General features: G+C 42.9%; 1 protein-coding gene across 2 annotated transcripts in view; it reads left to right on the top strand.

The window, feature by feature from the left end:
• tfb2m (transcription factor B2, mitochondrial) overlaps positions 1-9,415 on the top strand; it is a 30,524-nt gene extending 21,109 nt beyond the window's left edge. For both annotated transcript variants that reach the window (XM_038815478.1, XM_038815468.1), the window contains exons 8-9: positions 3,541-3,689; positions 6,385-9,415. In XM_038815478.1, coding sequence (XP_038671406.1) covers positions 3,541-3,689; positions 6,385-6,577 — 342 coding nt within the window. In that variant the 3' untranslated portion in view covers positions 6,578-9,415. The remainder of the gene's footprint in view (positions 1-3,540; positions 3,690-6,384) is intronic.
• Positions 9,416-12,017: the final 2,602 nt, after the last annotated feature.

The following is a 12,017-nucleotide window of genomic DNA, read 5'->3' as shown; positions in this document are numbered from 1 at the left end:
CCCCTAGTTCTGGATTCCCCTCCATCGGGAACATTCTTTCTGAATCTACCTTGTCTAATCCTATTTGAATTTTGCACGTTTCTACGAGATCCTACCTTGTTCTTCTAAACTCCAATGAATATAATCCTAACCGATTTAGTCGCTCCTCATATGACAGTCCTGAATCCGCCTGGTAAACCTTCCCTGCACTCCCTCCATAGCAAGAACATCCTTCCTCCGATAAGGGCACCAAAACTGCACACAGTACTCCAGGTGTGGCCTCACCAATGCCCCATACAATTGCAGTAAAACATCTCTATTCCTATATTCAAATCCTCTCGCTGTGAAGGCCAGCATAACGTTTGCCTGCTTTACTGCCTGCTGCAGCTGCTTGCTTTCAGCAACTGATGCACGAGGACACCAAGGTATACTGCATCTGCTATGCATGTGCCCACTCACTCAGCCTGCCCAAATCCCGCTGAAGCATCTCTGCATCCTCCTCACAGCTCACCCTTCCACCCAACTATGTAACATCTGCAGATTTGGAGATAATACATTGAGTTCCCTCGTCCAAATCATTAATATATAATGTGAACAGTTGGAGCTCTAGCACAGATCCCTGCGGTAATGTACTCCACTAGTCACTGCCTGCCAATCAGAAAAAGATACATTGATTTCAACTTTTTGCTTCCCGTCTGCTAGCCAGACTTTTATCCATCTCAAAACACTACCCATAATCCCATGAGCTTTAACTTTACATTTTTTTTTAAAATTAGAGTGCCCAATTCATTTTTTTTCCAATTAAGGGGCAATTTAGCATGGCCAATCCACCCAGCCTGCACATCTTTTAGGTTGTGGGGGCGAAACCCACGCAAACACTGGGAGAATGTGCAAACTCCACACGGACAGTGACCCAGAGCCAGGATGGAACCTAGGACCTCGGTGCTGTGAGGCAATAAGGCTAACCTACTGCGCCACCGTGCTGCCCCAACTTTACATATTAATCTGCCCTGTGAGACCTTGTCAAAAGCCTTCTGAAAGCTTTGTAAGCTAAATTTGGGCAAAGCAGTGGATCGAAGGAATTTTCGTTGATGGGACATACTCCCACTGATGCTAGCGGGAGGGTTCAGGTGGTGAAAATGACGGTCCTTCCGAGACTGCTTTTCTTTTTTTCAATGTCTCCCAATTTTTGTCCCAAAGGCTTTTTTCAGAAGTATGAACGCGGTGATATCGAGGTTCATGTGTTCGGGTAAAACCCCAAGAGTAAAGAGGACACTCCTGGAACAGGCCCGCGGGGAAAGGGGGCTTGGCTCTCCCGAGCTTTAACTATTACTGGACTGCCAACATATCAATGGTCAAGTAGTGGGGGAGGGGTCGGTCTGGGAGCGGATGGAGGCAGCATCCTGCAAAGGTACGAGTCTGGAGGCTTTACTGACGGCGCCCCTGCCGTTCTCGCTGGCTCGGTACTCTACAAGTCCTGCGATGGTGGCAGCCCTATGGGTGTGGGGACAATGGAGGCAGCATATGAGACTGGAGGGGGCGTCAGTGTGGTTACTGATCTGTGACAATCACTGGTTTGTCCTGGGGAGGGCTGTATGCCTCTTCTTTGAATCCAATACTATCTCTAATTTCCCTATACTATCATAGTTACCTTTATTGAAGTTCAGGACCCTGGTCTCCGAATCAACTAACTCACTATTCACCTTGATCAAGAATTCCACCATATTATGGTCACTCATCCCCAGGGGTTCTCTCACAACTAGATTGCCAATTAATCCTTTCATTGCACAACACCCAGTGCAAGACGGCCTGTTCCCATGTTGGTTCCTCAACATACTGGTCCAGAAAGCCATCCTGTGTACACTCCTCCTCTGCTGTACTGTGACTAATTCGAGTCACCCAATCTATATGCAGATTAAAGTCCCCCATAATCGCACATGTTCCTTTATCCACATGCATCCCTGATTTCCAGTCTAATGCTGTTCCTAACATTATCACTGCAGTTTGGTCTGTACACCACCCCAACGAAGGTTTTTTGCCCCTTGATGGTTTCTTTATTATAATCTTCATTAGTGTTACAAGTAGGTTTACATTAACACTGCAGTGAAGTTACTGCGAAAATCACCACACTCTGGCGCCCGTTCGGGTTGACTGAGGGACAATTCAGAATGTCCAATTCACCAAACAAGCATATCTTTCAGGACTTGTGGGAGGAAATCGGAGCACTCAGAAGAAACCCACGGGGAGAACGTGCAGACTCCGCACAGACAAGTGACCCAAGCCGGGAATTGAACCGGGTCCCTGGTGCTGTGAAGCAACAGTGCTAACCACTGTACCATCGCCTCGCTCTTAACTCCACCCAGACCTATTCCACATCATCTGTACTAATATCTTTCCTCAATATTGCAGCCATATCTTCTTTAATCAACAATGCAACTCCACCACCTTTTCCTTTCTGTCTGTGGTTCGTAAAAATTGAATATCCCTCAATGTTTTAGTTCCCATCCCAAGTCACCTTAGAGCCATGTCTCCGTAATCCCAACTATATTATATCCCTTTTCATCCATCTACGCAACTAATTCATCCATTTTATTATGCTCCTTCTGTTCAGGCACAAAACCTTAAGGCTAGCCCTTTTAATGTACCCTGTCCCTTCCTTACTATTTATTTTTAAGTACTATTATCTGATACTGGTCCTTAATTTTTCTGCCTATCACTTCTTTTTCTCCTTTCTGTTCTTTTCTCTTGTTCTTGATTCCCCCTGCTCTGAATCCGTACATAATTTTCCATCCCCCTACATAATTAGTTTAAACCCCTCCCCAACCACTCTAGCAAGAACCCCTCCCCAAAGGGCATCAGACCTGGCCCTGCCCAGGTGTAACCTGTCCAGGTTGTACAGGTCCCACCTCCCGCAGAACCGGTCCCAATACCCCAGGAACCTGAAACCCTCCACCTCACACCATCTCTTCAGCTACATATTCATCCGATATTCTTACTATCTCACTACCTTTGAGGTATGATGTTATCAAACCTCCGATGTTATAAATAATAGGGTGTACATATCAACATAATTTTGAATCCCATTTTTGCACACCGTTTCCATGTAACAAACATTGGTTTTCACTGTCATGTGTGCACCCAGAAGTGAATGTCTTTGTGTGTTTTGTGCTTGACGGGGTAATCTGTTTTTGAAGGTTTAAACTGTCGAATTGTGGTCTGGCTTGCTGTCAGTGGTATTTGGATTACCCAGGTGTTGCCCACCTTCCAAGGGAATTACTCTCCGCCTACTTCCTAATGCACATGTTTATCACTATCTTGTAAAAATGTAACTAACTGGTGCTCAATGTATATTTTTATTGTTCACGTTATTTGAAATTATTTTCATCTTTGTATCTTAAAATGGGAAAACCAATTGGAACCTTCTCCTTTGGTATTTTCTCTAATTTTATAATTCTGCACATTTTGTAATTATTCATTGTTTAACAGTATTGCCTTGTTGAGTGAGAAAAATTAGACTTGAGTATGAGATTAATCATCTTGTCTCTTTTGAAATTTCTGTAGCTAACAAACGATCATTTGTGTTTGGTGAGACTGACTCCACGCAGAGACTTATTCACTCAGACCTTGACAGCTGCCAATTCATCCACACTGGTTCTGATGCTAAAGCAGTGCCTTATAAAACGTAAAGCTAAACTGATTGATCGACTGGAGTAAGTATACAGCAGTTTACCCCTCCCCAGACTTGCATTCAGAATCATATTATCATAACTGATCATCTTGTACTGGAGTATTTTGTAGATTTGAAATTCTGATGGACTTTAAGATAAATATAGTGCATGATCGTTATCCACATTTCCTAAATAGGGTTATATTCTGAGTCATTGCAAACGTTCTGGTATATTTGGGCATGATGTAACCTGTACTATCCAATTGTGTGTGTGTGTATATGTGAAAAAAAAAGATTAATACTCTGATGAGATATTTACCAAGAACGTGCTTAACTCCACATCAAGGAAGCATCTGAAATTCAGTACTCGGTTTATGGAGTTAATGATTCCCATATTTGGCTATCCAAATTGTCTTGCATTAATCAGTTGGGATTTCATTAACATTTGCATCACAGACCTCCCGGCAGGATTCGCAACAAGCTTGAGTTAATTCTTTATTATAATCTTTATTAGTGTCACAAAAAAATCCCCTAATCACCACACTCCGGCGCCTGTTCAGGTACACTGAGAATGTCCAATTCGCCTTACAAGCACGTGTCTCGGAACTTCTGGGAGGAGGAAACCGGAGCACTCAGAGAAAATCCACGCAAACAATCAGTAAGAATAAACAACAACACCTCCTCCACAATAGTCCTCAATACCGAGGGCCCGCAAGGCTGCGTACTTAGCCCCCTACAATACTCCCTGTACACACTCGACATACGTGGCAAAATTTGGTTCCAGCTCTATCTACAAGTTTGCTAACGAAACGACCATAGTGGGCCGGATCTCGAATAACGAGTCAGAATACAGGAGGGAGATAGAGAACCTAGTGGAGAGGTGCAGCTGCAACAATCTATCCCTCAATGCCAGCAAAGCTAAAGAGCTGGTCATTGACTTCAGGAAGCAAAGTACTGTACACGCCCCTGTCAGCATCAACGGGGCCGAGGTGGAGATAGTTAGCAGTTTCAAATTCCTTGGGGTACACATCTCCAAAAATCTATCCTGGCCCACCCACGTCAACGCTACCACCATGAAAGCACAACAGTGCCTATACTTCCTCAGAAAACTAAGGAAATTCGGTATGTCCACATTAACCCTTACCAACTTTTACAGATACACCGTGGAAAGCATCCAATCTGGCTGCATCACAGCCTGGTATGGCAAATGCTTGGCCCAAGACCGCAAGAAACTTCAGAGAGTCGTGAACACAGCCCAGTCCATCACACAAACCTGCCTCTCATCCATTGACTCCATCTATACCTCCCGCTGCCTGGGGAAAGCGGGCAGCATAATCAAAGACTCCTCCCACCCGGCTTACTTCCAACTTCTTTCATCGGGCAGGAGATACAAAAGTCTGAGAACACGCACGAACAGACTCAAAAACAGCTTATTCCCTGCTGTTACCAGACTCCTAAACGGCCCTCTTATGGACTGACCTCATTAACACTACACCCCTGTATTCTTCACCCGATGCCACTGTTATGTATTTACATTGTGGACCGGGTGTTGCCCTATTATGTATTTTCTTTTATTTCCTTTCCATGTACTTAATGATCTGTTGAGCTGCTCGCAGAAAAATACTTTTCACTGTACCTCGGTACACATTACAATAAACAAAATCCAATCCAATCCAAACACGGGGAGAAAGTGCAGACAGTGACCCAAGCCGGGAATCAAACCTGGGTCCCTGTCGCTGTGAAACAATGGTGCTAACCACTGTGCTGCATTGCCGTCCATTTGTTTGGCGGAATGAAAGAAGTCAGTAATTAACTAGCTTGTTTAACTTTGGAATGCTAGCTGCAGCACTTAATTGAGTGTACAATAAGTAGAAGGTAAAGTGATTGACTGAAGGATTACAAAGGCAGTTATGTGAAGTAATTAATTAGTGACTGCTTTCTCTTTTTAATTTGAGTCAGAAAGTGATGTAAATTGTTGAAAGTAAGGTTAGACTTCATAGATAGTTGACATGTTAACAGTAATAGTTGATTGGTCCATTGAAAAGATTCAATTTTTTTTTTTACTTGTTAATGTTCCAGAACTTTCACCATTTACTTTATGAATTAGTTTCCTTGTCTCTTTAGGGAGGGGTGGTGTTTGCCTTCTGTGGCATCAGAACATTAAATCTCAATTATTCCACCTGAAATATCGAATTTAAAAGCAAGTTGAATTTATATCTCATCTGTGGAGGTGCTCTGCATTTCTTTAAGATCCTCTGCTTCTGGGTAAATTCATCGTCTGCATTGGGTAGCTGTTTAATGTCGCCTCCCTTGATCTTTGGGAAATTTGAGTGACCACACATGGATCTGCCTGTCACAGCTAAACGAGCTCAGCCTGATTACTGAATTCAGACATAAAAGCTAATTTTTCCACACATGCACACACTGAGTGCAGCACCAAAACTATGTTTGATTACAAATTCCAAAATCAAAACTTATCTGTCCTCCATATAATTACTGATGCTTCTCTGTGACATTTAGTAAATAATTCAATCTAATTTCAACGTTGTTCAGTTTCAAATCAAATTGAGCTTCACCAACGTGTCTAAAAGACCTCTCTTTGGATTTATGTCGTACGGTATAATAAAACATAACCTATCCTGCTTAATCAAACATGATGAATGTTAATTGACCTTTTAAAGATTTTGTTAAATAAAGAAAGTAATCCTCCACAATCTTTTTTTAAAATCATTACATAGATCCTGGTGTCCTGGAAGTGGAGAGAAGTTATTGATGCAACTCAATTTACCAGGGGATGTATTAACAGGTGATGTGCATCCAGAGGAATACAAGGAACTTTTTGAAGCAATGGAGCACTCTCAGGATTTCCGTCAAAGCTGGCTCTATGATGAAGTCTTGGAGAACATCAATTCTACAGTGTCGCATATCTGAATGCATAACTTCGGATAAAACAGTCAAGCTCCTCAATCTCTCAGTGCTGTGTGAATGCTATGCAGCTTCAACTGCAACCAAATCAGTGGAGACCTTCAAGTGCTTTTTCGCATATTACTAAAAAGCATGGTCCATTTCTGAAATGATATTCTGTGCACTGTCAGTGAAATCTTGGCTTCAATCTTCATGTTGCAGACCCTACTCACCAATATAGCCTCCTTATAATTACAAGGAATGTTGATCTTTGTCGGCCATTCCAATTCCTGCCAGAGCTCAATTGACACACGTGAAAGGAGATACCAGCGTAAAGAATATATACTGTACAGAAATACAAATTGCAGTTATTGATACTGTTTAAACGTATCCAAAAATGGCTTTTTATTCAAATGAATTTTTATTGAAACAGTGTATTAATGAAATATAATTCCCATTGAATAATTTTGTTCAGCTGTCAAGTTTTAAAAAAACTTAAGTCTGTTAGATTTTGGTTAGGGGAATACTCTGTTGAGATGGTTAGGTGGATTGGCCAGGCTAAATTGCCCTTAGTGTCCTAAAAAAATAAGGTTAATGGGGGTTGTTGGGTTACTGGTATAGGGTGGATACATGGGCTTGAGTAGGGTGATCATTGCTCGGCACAACATCGAGGGCCGAAGGGCCTGTTCTGTGCTGTACTGTTCTAATTCTAATGCTCACTTTATGGTTTTGGATGGTCAAATGCCTCGTGGGCAACAAGATCATAATGAGTGAGAGAATTGACAAATGAAAAGTTAATGATCCAGTGTTTTTCAAACGTTTTTCCCCCGGGGCCCACTTTTGCTAAATCAGCCGGCCTTCGCGACCCACGTCGCATTCGCTTACCTTTAGTGCGAAATGGAAGCCTGGTGGGTGGTCTTGATCTTACTTTATTCGGGTTCAAAGGAGGAGAGGACAATGTGAATATTGGGTGCAGATATCAGCCAGTTCCTTTGTACTGCAACGGAAAATCCAACCTTGCACATGTAGGTCGTCGTGAAGGGCAATAGCAACAAAATGCTTGTTTTACTCAGCATTGGATACTCCTGGGTGATGCTACTCCAGATTTTGGATAGCCTGCTTCTGGCATGTTTTTAATGTGGTATCACAGGTCCGGTACAGCTGTATTGTCTTTTAATTTGGAGTCAGCTGTAAGCTAATAACTGACTCTGGGTTCTCAATCACCACTTCTCTTTCAACATCTGAAACTTCTCATTTGCCAGTACCTCCCTGCATGTAACCCACATGGGTTTTGCATCCTTATTTGCATTGGGACAATTGACAAAACCATACCTCAAGAAATTATCTTTATATTGCATTGTTCCCCAGTTAAGTTGCTTGTTTGTAGACTGTTAAATAGGGGCCTTGGAGCTCTGTCCAGAGCTAACACTGCTTTGTCCTGCCCTGGACTCTCCTGTGCAGCTCTCTCCAGCAGGTTCAGTGAGATCCTGTCCAGGAGGTACACTGCCTATTTGTGTCCTTGACCATGTCTTTCTTGTAAGAAAACAATCCATCTTCACAATCCTCTTGCCTTGCTTACCAGCAGCTAGAAAATAGACGCAGGTCTCCTATGTGATTTGGCGCAAAAAACATGTACAGGGGCTTGACCTGGTCACTGCTGCTGCTTCTGGCCTGATGACTGCACACAGCATAATTTGTTTTTTCATTTAGCAGCGGCCGCCATTCTCAATTTAAAAGCCAATAGCGGCCGTTGGGCGTTTCTCCTGTAATCGGGACCACCACAGGAACAGTGTGATTGATCACTCCAGACCCTCCCGACACCCACAGGTTGTGACCCACGCTTTGAAAAACCCTGTTCTAATCCGGTGCAACAATTGGCCAGTGGTGCATGTCACTTAATGGTTGATTCACAAATGGCCACGGCGCTAAGGACCGGGTCACTGTCCGTGTGGAGTTTGCACATCCCCCCCCCCCCCCCCCCCCTTCCAATGTCTGCATGGGTCTCACCTCCACAACCCAAACAGATATGCAGGGTAGGTGGATTGGCCACACGCTAAATTGCCCCTTACTTGGGGGGGGGGGGCGTACTTTTAAATATAAAATTAAAGTGATTTACAAATGGCATTTTCTTTTTTAACTCGATAACGTATAGTTTTTTTTAATTCACATGATGCTGGTGCTTCTGACAAAGCCAATTTGTTGTGTCCTCAAGATGGTGAGCTCCATTCTTGACAGCACAACAGACTGACTTGCCAAGTCATTTCCTAGGTCAGTTAAGAGTCAACTATCAAGCACCATTGTTAGCTGGAAAATTTGGCACATTTGTTCTGTATGATTAATATCCAGTAAGTATTTTCCGCAGAGGGTGATGGGTACCTGGAATGCTTTGCCAGCGGAGGTGGTAGAGGCGGGCACGATAGCATCATTTAAAATGCATCTAGACAGATATATGAACGAGCGGAGAACAGTGGGAAGTAGATCCTTGGAAAATAGGCTACAGGTTTAGATAAAGGATCTGGATCGGTGCAGGCTGGGAGGGCCGAAGGGCCTGTTCCTGTGCTGTAATTTTCTTTATTCTTTGTAAATCTGTTCTTGACAATCTTAAGCGTTCCATAGCTTTCTGGCTTGGTTTTTGGTGCAATCTCCAAAACACTGCTTATTTTGGTCGTGTGTTTGAGCATCAGAGTTCACAAATTATTTTAAATTGATTCTCTCTCTGGTTGTCATCACCAATGCTTTCAGCTGAGTAAACTAATCCCATTTTCATTTAATTCCAAGATCTGGTACTCTGATATCCTGCTTCCATGAACTTTGAAATGCAAAGCAATAAACTTTCTTTGTATGTGATTTGTATCACATCTCGCATTGCTGTATTTGTAAGTGTAATTTCTCTCAGTCACATTATCCCAGTAGGTGAGGCTCTTCTTTCTCCATATTGAATGTTACAAGTTACGCAAAAGACTGTTACGGGAGTATACCTGCTAACATTTCTGGTCTTCAATCCTTTTTGTGCAACTGGAAAAGGTACAACAGTTTAAGTGCACTTAAAGCTTTCAAAGCACAATATCAAGTTGGAGTGCTATCGGGCAGCATGGTGGCGCAGTGGTTAGCACAGCTGCCTCACGGCACTGAGGTCGCAGGTTCGATCCCAGCTCTGGGTCACTGTCCGTGTGGAGTTTGCACGTTCTCCCCGTGTCTGCGTGGGTTTCGCCCCCACAATCCAAAGATGTGCAGGGTAGGTGGATTGGCCACGCTAAATTGCCCCTTAATTGGGTACACTAAATAATTTTTTTTAAGTTGGAATGCTAATGTGGGTCCAGCAAAACAGTTTTAATTCTCAAACTAATTTGAAAAGCCTTGACAGACTTTTTAAGAGAAAATAAAAATGTAGTTTTTGAATTAACAACATGTACTAGAAAGGTTAATGGATACTAAATTTAAATATATCAAAGACTATAAAACTGTTTTATTGGATTACAAAAAGAACAAACATAAGTGACTAATGCAAAGACATCCATCCCTGAAACATAGAACAGCACAGAACAGTCCCTTCGGCCCTCGATGTTGTGCCGAGCAAATGATCACCCTACTCAAACCCACGTATCCACCCTATACCCGTAACCCAACAACCCCCCCCATTACCTTACTTTTTAGGACACTACGGGCAATTTAGCATGGCCAATCCACCTAACCCGCACATCTTTGGACTGTGGGAGGAAACCGGAGCACCCGGAGGAAACCCACGCACACACGGGGAGGACGTGCAAAACAAGCGTTTTGTTGTTGGGTAGATATTCAGTACAACCTTAGATATGTTGACATTTACCTCCACTCTGCTTTCAAAAGCATGCTCACAATTTGTTTCCAACATGCCTTTGGTCACTTGATTTTTGTTTTAAATTTAGAGTGTCCAATTCTTTTTTTTTCAATTAAGGGGCAATTTAGCATGACCAATCTACCTATCCTGTATATCTTTTGGGTTGTGGGGGTGAGACCCACGCAGGCACAGGGCAAATGTGCGAACTCCACATGGCCAGTGGCAAAATAACATATACCAGGAGGTTAATGTACCCTAGAGAAACAAAGGAATATTTACAAATTAAACTGGCCAGGCTGCAAAGTACCATTAAGTTTTAGAGCATAGGATTGTAGCAATCTCAGCCTAACCTCGGATGCAGATCCTGAGTGAAGGCCAAGCGCTTACAAGGAGAAAGATATGGATTACGAGGCATGTCAACCCAATAAATAGTCATGAATTTACTTACCATTGAGTGCATCAGTGCTTTTGCAAATAGATTCTGCGATGGTGCATGTTTCTATCAGATTTCCCTTTTCAATAACATCACTGTGGTTTCTGGTACAATCAGGTCTTTCCTGTCAATGTTGCTGGGACATGCATTCAATTGACATGGAATGGCAATGGAACTGACAAATGCTGTGACTTGGACACCCATTGCAGAAGGCTGATTAATGATGGTCCCAAGTCCCACAAAATCCTGACTTAAATCGTCATTCCTTCTCCATTGTTGATCAAAGTAATAGAATTCTCTTCCACTATGAATGTGTCATCAGCAGGAGTTCAAGAAGACCCAGCACCTACAGGACTGAGGATGGCAATATCCTATGATCAAATAAAACATAAATATTTCTGGGGTTTCCTTGATTTATCTTTAGGGGAACAGCAATGAAGTTTTTTTTTTAAATGTACAATTTTCTCCAATTGTTTCATATTACAGTTTTGGCGCCATGGGTTAAAGCAGTGTTCTTCAAACTTCGGGGCGCGACCTGTGGGTGGGTCGCGGGCGTGTGTCGGGAGGGTTGCAGAGCCGTCCTTTGCGACGCTCCTGAATGCGCAAATCCCCGCGCAGCAGCAAAACAATGCGCAGTGCAGCCGCTATTTTTTTAAACGGTCGCAAATTTTTGTTTTACAAGTTCGGGAGGTTTTTATTCATTTAATTTTTTTTTTCATTTATTTTATTCATTTTTTTTACAAGTTTGGGGGGGTTTATTCATTTATTTTACTCATTTAATTTTTAGTAATTCATTTACTTTATTCATTTTAATTGTTTTTACAAGTTGGGGGGGGGGGGTTATTTGATTAAATTTTACAGGAAAAAAATGCAGAACTTTGGACAGATGGAGACTTCATACTTTCCGACACCCGAAGGCTTCACCTTCATCTAACAGGTTCCATTGGAGGAGCGAGTACGAGGGCCAAAGGGACCCAAAACCATTTCCTCCATTTTTGTCAGCAGTAAACCGGGTAAGAGAAAATGGTGGGTCGCGCAGTTTGGCCGGCCCGGTTGGGTCCCGAAGGTTGGCTGTTTGGTAAAAATGGGTCCCCAGAAAAAAAGCTTGCAGAACACTGGGCTAAAGGAATGCGGGTGGCCTGCACCATCACTCTCCCCTCGATAGGGGGTAGCAGCAGCGGAGGCTGCCCAGAAGCGCTGTCGACGCCGCACAGGTA

This window comes from Scyliorhinus canicula, chromosome 1 (genome assembly GCF_902713615.1).
Source record: "Scyliorhinus canicula chromosome 1, sScyCan1.1, whole genome shotgun sequence".
NCBI classification, from domain to species: domain Eukaryota; kingdom Metazoa; phylum Chordata; class Chondrichthyes; order Carcharhiniformes; family Scyliorhinidae; genus Scyliorhinus; species Scyliorhinus canicula.
Note: the sequence above shows the minus strand (reverse complement) of the source record. Positions and strands in the feature narration are given on the sequence as shown.